Source organism: Schistocerca cancellata, chromosome 1 (genome assembly GCF_023864275.1).
Source record: "Schistocerca cancellata isolate TAMUIC-IGC-003103 chromosome 1, iqSchCanc2.1, whole genome shotgun sequence".
Lineage (NCBI taxonomy): Eukaryota > Metazoa > Arthropoda > Insecta > Orthoptera > Acrididae > Schistocerca > Schistocerca cancellata.
This window is the reverse complement of record NC_064626.1, coordinates 431,820,090-431,839,134: the sequence shown is the minus strand read 5'-3', so window position 1 is coordinate 431,839,134 and position 19,045 is coordinate 431,820,090. Positions and strand designations below refer to the sequence as shown.

The 19,045-nt window shown below is 42.2% G+C and overlaps 1 protein-coding gene across 4 annotated transcripts in view; it reads right to left on the bottom strand.

The window, feature by feature from the left end:
- LOC126176341 (uncharacterized) overlaps positions 1–18,828 on the bottom strand; it is a 129,970-nt gene extending 111,142 nt beyond the window's left edge. The window contains exons 1-2 of one of the 4 annotated variants that reach the window (XM_049923516.1): positions 18,426–18,827; positions 14,728–15,027 (exon numbers count right to left, since the gene is read on the bottom strand). In XM_049923516.1, coding sequence (XP_049779473.1) covers positions 14,861–15,027; positions 18,426–18,765 — 507 coding nt within the window. In that variant the 5' untranslated portion in view covers positions 18,766–18,827 and the 3' untranslated portion in view covers positions 14,728–14,860. Of the gene's footprint in view, positions 1–14,727; positions 15,028–18,425 lie in introns of those variants that run through there. The other 3 variants (XM_049923523.1, XM_049923508.1, XM_049923539.1) reach the window with 3 other exon arrangements.
- Positions 18,829–19,045: the final 217 nt, after the last annotated feature.

The window sequence follows — 19,045 nt, the reverse complement described above, 5'->3', positions numbered from 1 at the left end:
ATGTCGGTGTTGACGGGCCCAAGCGAGGCGTAAAGTTTTGTGTCGTGCATTCATCAAGGGTACACGAGCGGGCTTTCGGCTGTTTTTTGATCATATAGGGAGCAGCATCTGAAATAAACAAAAACATTTTCATCTACAAAAGATTCTGGAAATATTTTTCCAATATCCTCATTCAAACATCTGGCGATCGCAGACTGATTTACTTTTTCAAGTTCTTTGCAAGCCGCTAAATAAGAAGAATAAGGCTCTTCTTTTAAAGCACTAACAATTAAATTTGCAATGTAACGGCCACAAGTGTCTGTAGTTTCGTCCCAGGTAATGCTGTCCATGAGTTCATTGCGTACTTCTTCCAGAACATTTACGTAAATTGTCGGTGTGTAATTTTTACGCAATGTTGATTCATCTGGTATATTTTGATTCAAGCAATATTTGTGAGGGAAGCCTTTGAGGGTAAGGTTTGTAAGTTTGTGAAGAAGAATATTGCTTGCAATGATAGCTGCACATAAATCCATGTTAAACCTACTTTTTTCGTTGCCTTTGGACAAATCCTTGCTATTGCAACTTGCTGTTGTCAGAAGTTGTTGTCGTGGTCTTTTCTTCTGTAGTCCTGCATTATAAAGACTTGTCTTGACATGCTGGTCTATTTGAAACTTTTTTGCTCGAAACGTTTTTCTCGCAAACTCGACAATATAAAACAATTCAGTCATATTAAATGTTCCAGGATGGTCAGCTATGCACGAAACAACGTTTCCTTTTTCGGGCGGAAAGGCGCACAACACGTAGCACACTGCATGTCGTAAACTCGTTCAACTGTGTACTAGTAAATAGAAGGCTAAACTGAAACAGTGGACGTGCGGCTACAAGCTTGCGTAGTTTAATTTAATTGTTGCCGACGGGTTCGGTACGACAGCGGAGGGGATTTACCGGGGGCGCGGGCACCTAAATTACTTCATCTAAATCATCTAAATTCCTAAAATATTGTCAAAATAGAGCGAAAATACGCATCTTCATTAATTTAGTTAAAATATGCAATAACCGGTGAAAGGCATCCAAATATGTAAATGCATATGCAACACGCAAATGCATATAATCTAGCCTCTAACCATTACCCTCGAAAGTAGTTTCGATTGCTGGTCCTCCTCCAGTTGGTACCGTCTGAATCAAGCCGTGATCTTCGTACGACACTCGTGGTGAGGAAAGCACAGTGATATCTTCCTCCTGAGTGACAGATTACCGTGCCTGTAAGACTACCAGACATGCGCCAATCATAAACGTTACCAGGATGCTGTTCATTGCTGTCAAGAGTCAGACTCAGTATACGTATCTCTGGAAGACAACTGTGATAGTGAAGACGAAGGAATGGCCACTCGGTTGTATAGGAAGTAAATGTTCCTGTTTAGAGAGGTAGTCATCAAGCTAAAACTGAGAATAATTAGCAGTTTCGTGTTTGTGGAAAGCACACATCTGCCTAGCTGCAATTGTCGTTTATCTACTGCTATTGCAGCCGAGTCTAGCGACTCACCTTCTTTTAATGAGAAAATGTAACCTGTCTGGTAGAACAGCTTGATTACGAACAACGGAAATTGGCACTGTACTAGACAGGTTTAAAAGCAAAATTTTTGTACGAAATTCCACTGTTATAAAACGGGATGTGCAGTAAAAATGATTTGAAATGATATGCAGAATACAAAATGAGGCAAGCATTTCAAAACTTTACAACATTTAATTTTACTCTAGGTTAGGTTAATAGGTTCTTCATGTAGGTACTACAATCAGAAGCGTATTTAAATTAACGATCATTTTCCATCAAACTGCATGTGTTAACCAAAACTTGCGATTATAACTCATTTTTGAACAACGTTGTCTTTAATTATTCAAACTGTTGACGTGCACAAGATATGTTTGCACAAAATATTATCAGATCATAATGATTGCATAGTATGGTTTCCTGTAGGAGTGATAGCTGTTAATTCTGGAGCATCCGTGTACACTGGACAAGACTATTAGTCGTACAAATGTCTGTTAGGATCTGTTGTTTATCTCCATGTCCATATTTAAATGAATTAAAATCGAAATCGCCCAACCGCGGTCGATAATCAAAGTCATAAACAGCCTCAGAGAAAAGAAATATTTTCGAAAAATTGTAGGAGCGTTGCAGCTCTTGTCTGTGATTAACCTTGTAAGAAATGTAACGAGGACCGCCATTTTTTTTCTCTCTCTCCATTTCCATGTTGTTATTATTTTATTTTAATCCTTTTGAAACATCGCTGTTTCATCTTCAGCATAAAGCACTAATATTGATGGACGTATGGTCAGAGTAGTATTCCGCTGTCCGCTAATGTCAGTGCCTTGAAACGCTCTGTAAGTAATTAATAGTATAAATATATCTTAAAATCGTAATTCATCACTCTGTCTGGGATTCACATATAAAAAGATCAAAAGGTCACATTTACTCAGGATGTACGAGATCTGCAGTAACAGCACTTGGGAAACAAGACATGACCGCATCTCCATCAGTAGGCACGAAGATAGCGGGGAATTTGAAACTGGAAGAAAAGACTAGCATCCTGAGTCCACATTACAGAGTACATCAAATGTATTCGCAGTTGCGAATGTGGGAATCATTAGTTGTATAATGGAATGATGAAAATGAAAATTTGTAACTGACCGGGTCTCGAACGTAGATTTCTCGCTTCACGGCCAATGGAATCTTCCATATGTCGTCCTCACTGCGTCACAGCCTGTACTTAAGAGCGCACATTGTGTAATTCCCGCACAGGGGACAACATTTTTAATTGAAAGTCGCTGCCTCGTATCGGTGGATAAATACGATACTGCAGCACCCGTGTTGATTAGAAGAACGAATAAATCACTAAAAGGAACACATGTTATTTTCCACATGAGAGGTTAACGTTTTATTTTAATTACGTACGTTTACGTTCCAGGTTACAAACCTTGCTCAGTATGGCGACCATCTACATCCACGACAGCCAGAAACGGTGTAGAATACCATTCACAATTATTGTTCGCAGATCTTTTCGAACGGTGGACTACGGAACGTTCTGCTTTCGTGACACAGCCTGTGCACTGCGTAAAACTGCACAATGCTTCCAGGATTCTCAGCCACGGCAACAGAAACTCATTCAACAGTTTATATCGCAATTTGCCGTCGCGCTCTCCCAGGTGGATTTCTTCGTAACATAGCGCAATGCGCAGATGAGTCACATGTGGACGCAGACAGGCCCAGCGATGCCTCACACAGAGAGCATCCCAGAGTGTCCCTGAGAGCTACAACTCCAAAATTTTCTTGATTTTCGGCAAGATCAATGTGTAGTTTTTGTTTATTTAAAATAGGCGAGGAATAAGGAAACGTAGTTGTAATGATATTTTAATCAATTTCTGTAATAATGCATCACATCACCAACAAGTTTAAACTTGCTACAATTAAAAGCAGTTTTGAGCCACACTGACTCATTTATTTTGCGATGATTCCTGGTCCTCACGATCAACGGCATTGTAGACGTGAAAAGCGATCTCCCCATGTCTCTGTTGTACGCCTCACTAATCTGAAAGATCCGATAAGCAATAATTTCTCAACTATTGAGAGAGTCAAGGCCTCCTACGATGGTTACATCAGGACAACGTACTATAGTCCCAGTAACCCAGCCATTACAAATATTGATTGGCATCATTATTATCAAAAGTAAAATTCATTATGCATCCACTGAGAGCGATGCAATGTCCCTTCGGAGATGGATACATGTCCGAATGAATACTGAATCGTGCTTCTGAACAATACAAGCACTGCATTATCGTAGAATAGAGGGTCGTTATAATCAATCTTTCGCTAGATGATGGGCTGACCCCATGAAAAACGAGTGATCGTAGGACAATGAAACTTTGTTGAAACATTTCTAAGGACTTGTGGAAGAGAACTTTCGAATCATGTTCTTCAACACTGGTGCGGAAAGAGGACCTTCCCGTATTGCTTTAAAGAGACGATACTCCCGGAGGGCAACAGTACTGTTATTGTTGTTTTGATAAAAGAGCTTTACGAATAAAGCCCAACTCACCTTGTTCATACCCATGTTGACTGCAATTGTAATGCACACAGCGTCTCAGTACCGTTACCGGCGCCTAACAGGATGTCATGACATTAACACTACTTACAATGCAAATCCTGCAGTACTCACCGTGAATATCATTCCTATAAAACCGGGTACCCATGTGGTAAATCGTTTTTCGTCTACACTTGCTCAAGCAGCAAAACTTTAATTATACAGAGGTTACTAAATTCATGGGATTCCTCCTCAGAATTTGTAGGATCTCCTTTTTCCACCCTCAGTTCCTACCATCGGCTCTTATCACCTGAAATCGTGACTCAACTGACCTAGCTATGGTTTTGCAGTTGTCTAGGGTCTAACTGATATGGTCATGAGCCGAGAAGAGGCGCTGCAGGCGATGTGTTGTTAGCAAAGGCACGCGCGTTGGTTGTATGCTGGCGAAACCCAATACGCCAAACTTCGCCGCACTTTCGAAACGGACGTATTGGTCGAACATCCCATATTAATTTCTGCAGTTTTTCAAGCAGTGTTGCTTGTCTATTAACACTGACAACTCTACGCATACATTACTGCTCTCGGTCGTTAAGTGAAGGCCCTCGGTCACTGCGTTGTCCGTGGTGAGAAGTAATGCCAGACTGTGGTATCCTCGGCACAGTCTTCACACTGTGGATCTCGAAATACTTAACTCCCTATTGATTTACGAAATGGAATGTCGAAAGCGTCCATCATTATTTGGGAACATGGCTGTAAATGCTCTCCAAATAGACGAACATCCAGCGGACACAGTCCATTTCATGTAAACGCAGCCTACAACACTGTGGAGCCCCAAAGAGCTTGCACAGGTAAGATTTGTCACCAGTAGGTTCGAACAACACGTAAGTGCTAACTGAGATGCTTCGGGAATTCGAATAGGAATCCCTGAAGGGAAGGCGATGTTCCTTTCGAGAAGCATTATTGAGAAAAGTTAGAGAACTGGCATTTGAAGCTGACAGCGTAATGATTCTACTGCCTCTAAGATACATTACGCCTAAGGTCCACGAAGATAAGGTACGATAAATTAGGGCTCATACGGAGGCACACAGACAGTCGTTTCTCCCTCTCTCTATTTGCGAGTGGAACAGAAAAGGAAAAGACAAGTAGTGGCACAGAGTACCCCCGGCCACGCACCGTACGGAGTATCTATGTACAGTAGTGGACAAAACGAGCGAGACCCCTCGCCTTTTCGTTATGCTGATCCGCACAGTTTTAAAGTCTGCTACACAGCATAACAGGCAAGGCGACGAAGTGCTACCAACATACTATGCACAGGCGTGAAATTGTCAAACTATCTGAACTTTGTCAGACTGTTTTCAATCATGTGTAAGACTATATTAATTCTGATTAGTGTGTTAAACACAACACGTAAATATAAGATATAAATGAAAGAAGAAACGCTAATTACTATGAGCTGTACTAATAAAAATGAAATTCAGCTTATCGAAATAAAATAACTGTTTTAGTAAGACAAAGTACCCTATATCGTTACGAATTAGCAAAATATTATGTGCATTCGGCCGCGAAACTGTCTGTGTCAACGTTGAGACCAGTCATGCTGGATTACCGTTGCTGGCCTACCGTGAAAGTGTGCCAATTTAGCAATACGTGAAGATTCATAACGGAATTCAGTTAAATATCATTCAGTGCCACACTCAAGTCAATTCAATTATTGACAGAAGCGGAAAAAGTAGGCAGTAACAAGTATAAAATTTACAAGTGTTTCATATGTACATCCACAGGCCGCCGGTACAGAATAAAGGTAGCAATAAAACGTAGTGGGGCGCGAGAATTTCTTAAAATTGCTTTACTGATCGTCTACCTACCTCCATCGAGATTAGAACCGAAAACAAACCAGACTTCCCTTGCAGTAGCAAACTCATTTCACTACGCCAGCAGACAACTCGGGCAAACAGCCCTCTATTACTACCCCAGACATGAATAAGCCGGCAATTTCGCAAATAAACTGGCAAAATGATATGCAGTTTCTGTTGCGTAGAGCTTTGTGGACTCAAAAACATGAATTTTCTACCTTATTGTCACCGCTCATGTGACAATAATTCGGGATGTTTATCGAAATAACGAAATACTGTTACTAGCGAGTAAATTTAGTAGGATAATTCTGCACCACTCCAGGAAATAAACGGCTACATAGCTGCCAAACGTATTCTACAATGTTTCGAATTCTGCATTAGACTCGCCACAGCCAGAAAACGTTCATTAGCCGAAGTGTTTCTTAAGCTGGCTAGCAATGGGAATGCTCTCACTTCTAAAACACGGTGGCATTAATACTGGTATCTGAATTACCACGTGTATAGGCAAATGGATTTTATTTGCATTCATGTAAACGTGATTTGGATCGAAAGCTTAGGTACGATTAATATGCTGATGTATCGACTGCAATTAGAACATTTCGAATAACGAGTAGGGGGAATTATTTATGTGGTTCTCATCTTCAGTAATGGTCGTAACTATTTTAGTTGTTAGGATTTCGTCACCTAAATCGGTAAAAATGGAACCCTACTAGTCTCACCTTCTTGACCGTCTATCTGTCTACCCAAACCTTAAAACCTGTTTACCTCGAGTAGACATAATAAACGGAAATGTGTCGCACTTCCTGCGGTATACGGTCCCTTGGTGGTGTAAAAAAGTGAGCTTCTTTTATTTATATCTTATATTTATGTGCTGTGTTTAACACACTAATCAGCATTACACATGACTGAAAACAGTCTGACAAAGTTCGGATAGTTTTTCAATTTCATGCCTGTGCATAGTATGTTGGTAGTACTTCGTCGCCTTACCTGTTATAGTGCCCCTTTATATCTTGTGTATCCGATGCTACCGCCATGCGTATATCTGCAAATCACTATCCCATGACTTCCGTCATCGCAGTGTATTTGCTATTTATACTACGACTATAATGAAATGGAACTGCGAAAGGCATATAGCTATATGGAAAAATGGTACGTGGACCAAGAAAGGTAATGTGTTGCAGAACCCAAAGAAGGTGTTTATTCACAGTGAATGTGAGATCGCAGCAGCTGCTGCTGGTGGAGGCCATACGCTACCAGTTCAAAAACTTACGAGACTGATTTTATTCCTGGCGCATAAGCGACACCAGCGCAATAACTACGCTGACAGCTGTAGACAACAAATGCTCATTCGACCAGCATATTTTGAGCTGACAGAGGTAAGTAGTGGAGGTACGAACGTAGTGAGTCAGTGTTGGCGTGTTACAGATCGCAATTACTCTCTAAATAAAGTGTTGGAGACGTAGTTCAGTTTATTTTAAGGAAGAGAAAAATGTGTGTCAAGTTTGTCCTGCGCACATTGACTCCTAAACAAAAGCAACGGTGCGTGGACGCCTGCCACGACATGATTGAAGTGCAAAAAAATATAAGCAATTCATTTCTGGAAAAAATATCTCGGATGGCGAGACCTAGTGCTATCAGTACGAATGTACCACAAAATGGAAAAGTCCAGAAACTCACATGAAGGGTCAACGCTTTGTTGACAGAATCGATATTCAAGACAATACGAGGCTCGAATTCGACAGCATCCCAAACAAGGCCTTTTCAGGCATTTTCACCAAGCGAGGACGTTGTTTCAAACCCTCATCCGGCCATCCTGATTTAGATTTTTCGTGATTTCCCCAAATCACTTCGGAAAAAAGCTGGGATGGTTCCTTTGGAAGGGCACAGCCTACTTCCTTACCTATCTCTCCCTAACCCGATGGTGCCGGACCCCTCCCCTCAAATTAGACATTTTCACTTGGTTCTATGAACGTTCTCCATGTTGTACTCAAGTGGGTGAGGTGGGGTGGAGGGGAAGGGTGGGGGGAAGAGACTATGTAGAAGGTGGTAGTACAGACGAATTGCTATAAAACAGCCAGATTACATGTGTCCAATTTGTATTAAGTACAGAGCTACAGCTGCTAGTATGTAACCTGAACAAACTTAAAGCAAAGGCAAAGGAAGACTTTCACAGTTGATTTACAAAAATTCCACCGCCAACTTCAATACACTTCTGACTTCTCTTGACAAGACCACGTGTAGCTCTTCCGAGGTCGTCTTTACGTTCTTTTATGAGGTCTGCACTACTCTCAATCCGAACGATCAAATCCGATTCGCATTTCAACCATCCTCACAGGCAAAAATCCAAAGGAGTAAGGTCCACTGACCTTGTTGGCCACGTAACGCGCCCATTTAGACCTGGTACCAAGGAAGGTAGGATTGGGTTGCGATTGTGGACGGGCCATAATTAGTTTAATTTTTTCAATCAGGTACACTTTATTTGAAACAACACCATATAAAAGGTGACAATAAATTAATAAGTGTTCCACGGCTGACGGCCTTAATGACAACAGATTCAACTATTTCTCAGCTGAAGGCCCAAATAGTGATAATTTAAAACTGTTTCACAGCTTAAGGCCTGAATAGCAATCTTTTAAGAACCGGTTAACTTCTTCAGTTTGAAATTACAGTTATTAAAATATTTTTTTAAGAACAATCATCAAAATCTCATTGTTAGAATACAATTGTCTAATCAAAATTTTAAGACAAGGGACACTCAGGGCTGAAGGCCTTAATGACAACAAAGTCAACTATTTCTCGGGTTAAGGCCCCAATAATATTGATTTAAAAACTGTTTCACGGCTGAAGGCCTGAATAGCAATCTTTTAAGAACCAGTTACTTCTTCAACTTGCAATAACAGTTATTAAAATATTTTTAGTTTTGAAAAAACAAATCATCAACTATGACCAAACCAAGAGGGTGGGGGGGGGGGGGGGAGGGGGGGCTGACGTTGCTCCAAGGATCGACCTGGGAAGTCCCTCGAAACTTTGCAAGCGATGAGACAGGCAGCCAAGAGTTGCATTCACTTCACGAGGTGGTAACGCAGACAAGTCGAAGTTTAAACTAAGACCAATAATCATTTGCTGAATGTACCTAACGTGCGACGACCAATGCAACGATGGAATAACACATCCAAGCCCGAACCGGTGGTCAGCACTATGTCTTCAGACTCCACTGTTTAGAGTATCCAGAAGCAGAAAGGAATCACTAGTACCAGAGTAGGAAAAAAAAAAAAACACCACCCGGCGCACAAATCAAGGAAGCTGTCGAACTACACGCCTTACCGGACAGCAGCGGCAATGGGAGAAGTACACTGTCGTAATATATACTAAACTCCAGGGCAGGAAACTGGGGTGTAAGCGGCCACTAAGCAGGAAAAATATCACTGTTTGAACATCATAAATAATAACATATAGCATGCAACAATTGATAATAAGAAGTGGAGGAAGGCTAATTAGGTTCTCCTTTCCCAAACGCTCCACTTGCTGCTCTTCATCTCGGCGACACTGCGAGCCGCAACACACAAGCAAATTGCGAGATCTCACAATGGTGGAGGATTCACTACTTGAATTAAGATCCACTCAACTTAAACTTCCTGGATCCAGTTGACAACCAGGTTGTTCACCTCGCGACTACAGCCCTTCCATCCGACAGTATATGCGTGCCGCCAGTGGTCCCGGCGTGTTTGCGCTGCGCGGACCTGGTTGCTCGTCCGTCCCCAACCGAACTGCCGACTCACATGACACAGAAAAACCACAACGTCGCCCCAAAGACAGTATCACCGTTACTAGATATCGATAACCGCTGCTGCTGCCACTAGCGGGCAGACAACGCTTGCAAACGGAGTGGCGCCAATGAACACAAGAAGAAGACGACAACCGTAACTACGCCAACTAAAGGATACCAACCTAGCAACGGCACCAACGCGAGTCACAGAACAGCTCGCACATATCCACCGATCAATCTTCCGCCGAATGTTAGGTTCAAAAATGGTTCAAATGGCTCTGAGCACTATGGGACTTAACATCTGAGGTCATAAGTCCCCTAGAACTTAGAACTACTTAAACCTAACTAACCTAAGGACATCACACACATCCATGCCCGAGGCAGGATTCGAACCTGCGACCGTAGCGGACGCGCAGTTCCAGACTGTAGCGCCTAGAAACGCTCGGCCACTCCGGCCGGCGGCGAATGTTAGGCTTAGATGTTGTGTCACCTGACGACTACAGTGTGTAGAAGTCCCATCATGCTGGATGAACATACGCATTCTTGTAGCCAAAGGAATCCATTCCAGTAATGCTCATTTTCAAGTAAGTGTAGGTAAGGGGACGCTGTAAGACGATGCGGTAACACAACAGGCCCAATCAACTGATTGCGTGTCAAACCACAGCACACACTTGCAGAGAAGCTTTCTTGAAAATCTGTCTCCACAATGGCTTGTCGGTTTTCTTCAGACCACTGATGTGAAAAACGAGTGTTATTGATGCCGTCAAAAGTGAAAATGACTTCATCAGTGAAGAGTAAAAATGGGATTACCGAGCGATTTTCAAGTATCAATTGACAAAATTCCAATCATCTATCTCCTGCTCGAAGGTATTAAATGAGCTGTGAATCATACGGTTGCAACCAGAGCATCAGTAATGTCCACCATACTCTTGTATGTGGAACACCGACACTTGCAAAAAATTCTACGTGTGCTTGTTGAAGGGCTACGTTCTACAGACCGAATAATGTCTTCTTCTTCATCCACAATCTGTTCATTTACACGTCCAGATGCAATATGAATGCTGGGACTGTACCAGTGTCATGCAGTATATCGAATACACGAGTAAAATCTCTTGAATCTGTTAGTCTGCGGTTAGGAAATCGTATGCCGTACTCTCAACAAGCAGCAACAGCGTTTCCATTACAAAACCCATACACAGATAGCATATCAACACATTCAGCATATGTGAATACCTGCGGCATGTTTACACGCTACGATACTGTGGACTGCAAACTTCAACTTAAAGTAAAGCACAACTTCACAGCGTGAACATTAACAGTCTACTACTGACATTCGAGAAATACGCCCGTAAAAACACATAGCAACCGTTGTACCAACACACGCAAGGAAAAAGCATTGAATTCAGCTGTATTTTTGTACGCAATGAAAATTGGACAGATGTTATATGACATTTTTATCGCAATTCGCGTATGCTGTCACCTTCTAAAATATTTACGATTCCTCCTGAAACACCATGTATTTTTTACTAATCCAGGCTCGAAACTTTTTGGGCAGACAGGGGGGGGGGGGAAGTACCTTCAAAAACATCACGAATACATTTGTCTTTTACTAGTGTGTTGGTAAAAGAGGGATTTTTTATATCCCTGCTATACTATACCTTTACTGGACGTAATAATTGTACACACTGGCTTGGAGTTTGCTAACACGTTTCCCTCAGGCCGTTTCAGAACAACTACCAGAATATTTGTACCACGCAGATAGTATTTTAATTAATTTCAGTTTCATTATAGTTTTTCGTTTAGCTGCCCACTGCATAATTGTCTAACGTATTGAGTCTGAAAAGACAATGTAAAGTACAGACAGTGCTGCAGTGCTGCAAGTAATTCAGCGAGTTCGGGCGGGTGTGCGAGCGCACTAGGCAGCCATCTTCAGAAAGAGCGTCGAAAGCATTTCGGTTGCAGTACGGTCAAGTGACGCTGTTTACGCCTCAGTCAAGCGAGCGGAGTACGGAGATTGGGTGTGTAGCAGAATTTTGCAAGCTCGTTAGTCATATATACTAGCCTGAATACTTAACGAGCGTCTCGTACATCAGAGAAGAGACACCCCGAGTGATGGTTGAGTGAGTGAGGCGAAAGGGCGGCCGCTCTAGCTGGACAGTTTGCGGTGTGAGAGCATCGCATCGCGGTGGCAGCTCCATAAAATAGTCAACACATGCACTGCTTTTTAAATCCGGAAGAAGAGAAACTGTGAGCATCTGAAGTGTGGTGTAGCAAAGGATGCTAAGAATTATGTGTGCAGATGTACTGTGGAAAGGAATAGATGGCAAAACACGTCTGTAGAGCCGGCTGGGGTGGCCGAGCGGTTCTAGGCGCTACAGTCTGGAACCGCGCGACCGCTACGGTCGCAGGTTCGAATCCTGCCTCGGGCATGGATGTGTGTGGTGTCCTTAGGTTAGTTAGCTTTAAGTAGTTCTAAGGTCTACGGGACCCCACGAGGGTTGTGCCCGCCATGACAGTGAGAAGGGTGCACAGAAGTATGATATTGAGATCTGTGGGGGCCTACAGAACATCACCAGGGGGGCCCTATTAGTCATAATGGGGCTCTGCCCTCTGTACATCAAAATAAGGGAACAAGCGGCTTGTTACTGGGCAAACAAGGGGAATTATGAGGAAATTGTAGACATCATGGGTGTGAGTGTGGAGGACAAAAGGGAAATACGGAAAAGAGGGGAGGAACTTTGGCAGGGGTCTTGGGAGGTAGAAGAAGCTGGACGTATATCTTTCTAGTTCATACCAGATTTGACGGAGCGTTTGGACATGAAATACTTTGAGCCAACACGAGGACTGATCCATTTTCTCACTGGCCATGGACCCTATCCGACATACTTATGTCGATTTTGGAAGAGGACTACACCCGCGAGTGACTGTGGCGTATCAGAGGGTACTCCCGAGCATGTGGTTCACGAGTACCTCGTCATCAATCATGTTGCGACTACATTTCGAGACAGACTTCCAAATCAAGACACATATCAACTGCTTAGACGTGAGGACACTTTCCAACTGCTAAATACATTGGCCAACGAGGTATCACGGAAAGTTTTAACAGAATACTTGGGGGACATGAACTAAATAACTGAGACACCAAACATTGATTGCGTCCAGAGCCCTATTCCCATACCGCCTGTGCGTGGACTGGCCGACTTTCCATCATAATTGGAATCCGCCACGTGCAGGATTAGGGGGAGTAGGGGTCAATGCTACCGATAAGGACATGCACCGGATATGCCGTAGGATAAGTTAGTTTGCAGGACTTAGTTTAGGAAAATTATGGTAGGGAACTGCAGCGAATCAACATTGTGGACTGCCCAGTGCCCGGGGCACGCTATTCGGGTTTAGCTCGATGAGCAAGGCTATCAAAGTAGGTTTATATCTCACTGGCACACATGTGACGCTGCAGGTGATAGAAACTAGTTATAAGAAATAGATATAAGTCCTAGGTACTAGATATTAAATGTCCATTGTATTTAAGACTAATTGTAGCTCACGTGAAAACTGTAATTAGCTGCAACATAATTACCAGTTGTATAATTATTATGACCCACTAATCAGATAATAAAGTGGGTTAATATTGTATAATTATTATGGTTTGCGATAAAGTTCTAGGGGACTGATGACCTCAGAAGTTAAGTCCCATAGTGCTCAGAGCCACGTCTGTAGAAGAGTCTCAAGAAGAAGCGGGGGCTCTTAATGTGATCTTTTGCGGTATATGGAGTAGTAAACCTGGCGCTAGAAAGTGCATTCGATGCGGAAATTGCAAATGGCACATCAAGACTTGACTAGCTAAAACATATTAGGGACGATGTTGGATGTGATACACTGCTTGACGAGAAAGGCTACAGAATGTCAATGTGGCTTCCTAATGTGCACACAATCAGAGAGTATGTAAATGATCGCAATTGCAATTCTCTGTGAGACGTAGGACGGCCTCCAGATTGCTTTCTTGTTGTTCGTTTTTGGTGTTGTTACCAGGTCTGGTAGCGTATGTAAGGAGCGGGAAGAGTAACACATATTGAGTGATCACAGTCTAGGACACGAAGAGCAAAAACGTCCAGTAAACATGGGTTCTAAAATGCATACGGTGAGAGCCTCGAGCATTTCCTCATTGTCAGTACTTTGAAACAAATCTCTTCTGCTCAAGCTCTTTGATTTCCATACTTCGGGTGGAGGTAATGTGGAACAAAACACGAAATCTTTCAAATGGCTCTGAGCACTATGGGACTTAACATCTGAGGTCATCAGTCCCCAAAAATTAGAACTACTTAAACCAAACTAACCTAAGGACATCACACACATCCATGCCCGAAGCAGGATTCGAACCCGCGACCTTAGCAGTCGCGCGGTTCCGGAATGAAACGCCTAGAGCCGCTCGGCCACAAAACAAGAAATAAAGTCTAGTAAACATGTTCTCTAAAGCGCGTAAATTAAGTGCTGTGGGCACTCGTTCTGCAAAAGAAGTGAGTTGCATGGTAATGAAAAAGAACAAATACTCCTAGATCTTAGAGCCCATGTTTACTAGCCTTTTGGCTTCGAATGATCGATCCCCTCATATTTCTGAATATTGACGTTTCCTCCTAGTACATTCTGTACACTTTCGTAGCGTGTCGCATGCCTACTAGAGAACATAATGGCGCTTATTCTCGTGATAAAAGAAAGCCAAAGTTGAAGAAATGACGTCTGAGGACACTGAGAACGCTTTTAATATAACGAAAGAAGGTAGACATACTTTGAATCTGCGCACTGCTGACGAAATTGGTCTCGCAATAATTAGGTACTGGATTTGAAAGTGACCTGTAACAAAAGTCGAAACTGGTAATACGAATAAAACTAAAAAGTGACTCAACCTCTCTTCGTCTTCCTTCGTTAATGAAATCGAAGTGTTAATGTTCTCGTTCAATGCTCGAGTGGGCTAACTCATTTACAATCTGTGGCTATGTATCTTGGTTGATATCTCTTTCTGGGGTACAAATTTATAAGAAATGTAGCGACACTGTTTCTTCCGTTGAACAAGATTTTTACTTCAAAATCACTTGGAGAAATAAGCTTCCCAAATCAGGATACACAACACAAGTTAATCATTTATTAGTTGATAACATGGAGACGCAGAATCCAGGTTGAAGCTGTGATCACGCCTTGTGCACTGCTCTGCCTGCCTTCTTGGCAGCTGTTCTGGCTTTGGCAGCTGTCCTGGCTTTGGCTATTGTCCTGGCTTTAGCAGCTGTCCTGGCTTTGGCGTGAGATGCAGTCCTTGAGTTTGCAATGTGCCTCGAGTTGCCTTTGCCAACACGGGATTCTGAAAATGAGGTCAAAAACTTTAAATTTCTTTTACAATATTTGTAATTTTTAGAGTGCAGTACTTAGTGGAAATAAGGGTATAAACAAGCTATTTTCGTTGGCATGTTGCAACACTGCAATCTGTGATTGTTACTGTCTTAGTGAGAAACTGTTTCCAATTATAGCCGATAATGTATGTGACATGTTGGACTGACCTCGTTTTAGAAGAAACAAACGCAACAAGTAGTTTTTTAGAGTTCTAGTAGCACTTTTCTTATGAGGTGCAGACGCGGTATATAGAGTCTCGTTTTTGAGGCTGTAGTACCTAATGTCCCAGAAAGACCACCTTCAACAGTGTACCAAACTCTCAATTCATGAACCGAAATACGAAGGATTCATATTCAACAGGTTTCGCTCAAGCGTACAGAGAAATGCTGTGACGACTCCTTGAAAAGTGTGTGGGCATTTCTTTTCTTGCTTCCTTCACCGTCGGAAACTATGCACAGTCTCTGATTCATTGTAGACTTTCCTAGTTCTTTGCAATGCCTTCGACTTCGAAAAACATTTCTGGTAGTGAACCAATATGATAGCTGAACACAAATTTTAATCATTAGCCTCAGTTCACAGCTTAAAAGCCCTGTTGGCTCTCATCACTCTTTTTAGTGGCTAAGCTCCATTGCTAATACTTGAGCCGATATACAAAGAACTTACCACAGCAATCTGTTCTGTATAGGGGAAGCCGTGCTGCAGGATATTGTGCAATGACGACATGACAAAAAATCCCTAGCTCAAAAGATAATGAGAACTAACATTAATAAGCTAAACTCAAGGGAAGCGTAATTTAAGACTGAAGATGTTTTAAAATGAACATTTAAAATAATGCATGATTACAAGTTTTCGAAAGTAAACAAAAGACATTCTCGTAACGTTACTGGACTCTGCGGTTTTTATTTCTGTTCGTGATGCTTGAGATATGACTGCCGTCGTGCATGTGTAAATGCATTTCTTCATAGTCACAATAATTTGGTTTACTATATTTGTGGATGTCTAAAGAATCTAATACTTCCTCATACATTCCCTTACAGATTTTATTGTGAATATTCTGGTGTTGCACTTTTGGTGTTCACGACATACACTAGAAAGTATTCTTGTGCTCTGCGGCTGTTTAGTATTGATTGCCACCTCCGTAACCGAGGTCGCTTTAGTACGGAAGCGCTAGACCTGGAGGTAGTCGGATCGAATCCCGTTACAGAAGAAATTTTTCGAAACTGCTGTCTTTTCTGTAAGGGGACATAAGATGGCAGTATACACTTAGGTATAAAAAGATGGACGTCAGAGTCTCTAGCTTGACATCTTACCAATAAAGCAAGATCTCAGCGTTTTATTCAGAGTTTGAGAAGCACAAATTCCAGATAGACGTTCATTTCAGTTGACACTGTTCCGCAGCGTGGACGATTTCATTTGCATTTGTGTAGACAGAAGTTGTTGAGTGTTGCACCAAGTATGAGTAAACGTGATCTGCGCCGAGGTCATATGTGCAGTCTGACAATAAGCAGTATACAAAAGGTATCACGAATGTTCTGTGCAAAGCAGTTGTAATGCGGTATTACAATCCCGTAAACTGTCTATACTTTGATCGCCGTGGTTGCTTCGACCACTCATACACCAAAAGTATTACAATCTGCTGGCTGTCAGTTGCGTGTTCACCGTATAGTGTTTGTTGGTGAAGTCCCATCACTATACGCTAGATGGCACCATGTACACCCGATTTTCTTGCGCAATAGTTGGCGAACCTATTGATACTTACAACTGTATAGGAAAAAAGGTGTTAAAATCTGGCTGTGTAGAATACACCGATATCATTTAACTGCAAAGCTATCGGTGTTTTTATCTATATCATGTATGTTACTGGGTTAATTCTAGAAGTAGACTACGGATTTGCTTTTTGTTCAGTTTTATATATCTGCCTGCATATTACGACGTCTGTGGTTATGCGCATTATTTCTACGTATATACGATTTGTTAAACAGTATTGCCGCCAATGGCAGTATGGGACTAAGGAATACGAACATTAACCATCAGTATTCAGATGAAGGCTGATCTGTAACTGTTAATGTGCCCACAAGTAAGAAAAATACATGTCAGTCTTATATTGCTCAAATTACAATTTATTGTGGTTCAGGGTGTGATACAGATGCAGCAAGTAATGTCAAATATATTCAGAAACAAGCAATGATGTTTGTTTTGCCACAAGTGTCAGATAATGACTCGATAAATGAAGAACAGGTAAACTTAACTCTAATTGCAACGGATGTTTTGAGATAAGGATTTACGTGTAAGAGGGATGAAAGCGAAGGAATTACACTCAACTAAAATTGAAGCTATGAATGTGATACTCCAACCCAATACCTATAGTTATATTCATAATTTTGAAAATGGAGCACACTGTTTGATTTATATACCATACTAGGTTTGTTCTTATTTAAGGCGTAATAAAACACTTAAAAAACTTAAGATCAATGTTTTTATTTATGGGTGGTCAAAGTTTCATTGTGTTTTTGAAGTGAGAACCATCAGTGGAATGGTAGTGACAGTAGTGAAAATAGAGGCCAGTCAGTGCATCCCCAGATCCATGATAACTTTGACCACTCTAGTTTTTACTATTACTTCTTCTGCACTTTAGAAAATATTGTATTAATCGGCATGTAATCCTTTCATACAAGAGCCCCTATGTTCAGTAACGTAAGTATCACAGAAGTTAAAAACAGTCATGATCACGGCATTTGAATCTGCAAATTGGACAAAGTATACAGGTATATGGAACTCATATATTTGAACCAACACGCACGTTGCGTGCAAGAACGACGGAAATGAATTGCGGACTCCTTGGCGGAACCATTCCCGAATTTTTCTTTAGTGATTTTTAGAGTTAGCAGAGAAAACATAGCAGAGCCCCGGTGTTCCTACTTATGGGTCTTCCGAGTCTTGACTAGTGCCTCTCGTTCTCGGTTCATCGGATGAAATCATAAAATACAGTTGATGTTGATCAGTCCGTCGGCTTGAACTATTTAACTTGGCACACCATTCATTGCCATTCAATAATACCAGGGTAAGTTTCGGCATTTCTCACTGCCGCTTCATTCAGATATTCATCCACGACAGAAGAAACCAGCATCACTATGAACAAGCATTCTACACAATCATTCCCGTAACTTGCATACACATATAACAAATTTTCCACCGGTGTAAGCAAATCAATGCCAAACCCCCTCCGCTAACCACCACAGGAAAGGAAGATGTCAGAATTTGTCAGAATGGGCAGTAAAAATTCAGCCATTGGTGTATGCGCCTTCTTGCCCTACGTCCGCCTTGTTTGCCAGTGCTATCCAACATACAGCTGTAACTGAGTCGACGTACCTTGTTCGGTGGTAGAGGCCTCCGTCTCGGCCTCGGTCTCGGTTGTCGGCTGTTCTGTAGAATTGCTGCTCTCGCTGCTCGTTTCGACGACTGGCCCGATTCCAGTAGGCAGGTCGCCTCCCAAGTCACCATCGTCGGGAATACCTATCTCCAGAGCACCATCGTCGCCATCCACTGTCTCTGGAAGGGATTCGGGGATGCCTCTCTCTTGACCACCATCGTCACCACCCAATGGCCCAGAAGAGAATCCGGGAATACCTATCTCTTGAGCAGCAGCGTAAGGTGCGTGTAGCACGAGCAAGCACGCTCCAAACAGAACCATTACCAAGTTGCTGCTCATTGCTGTCACTGGCCAGTCTCCGTATACGTATATGGTGAAGACAACTGTGAAAGGCGACGAGTTGCACACTACCTTATGTAGTAAGTAAAGTGTCCTAATCAGTGATGTCCCACCAAGCTGAAGGTCACACTAATTAGGAGTACACCCGTTGAGGAAAGCAAAAATCGGAGTAACTGCGGTTGTCGTTTATCTGCTGCTATTACAGCCGAGGCTAGCGACGCAGCCTCCTTGTTAGTAGTGGTAATATAACTTATTCGAAAGAACGAGTTAATTACGAATT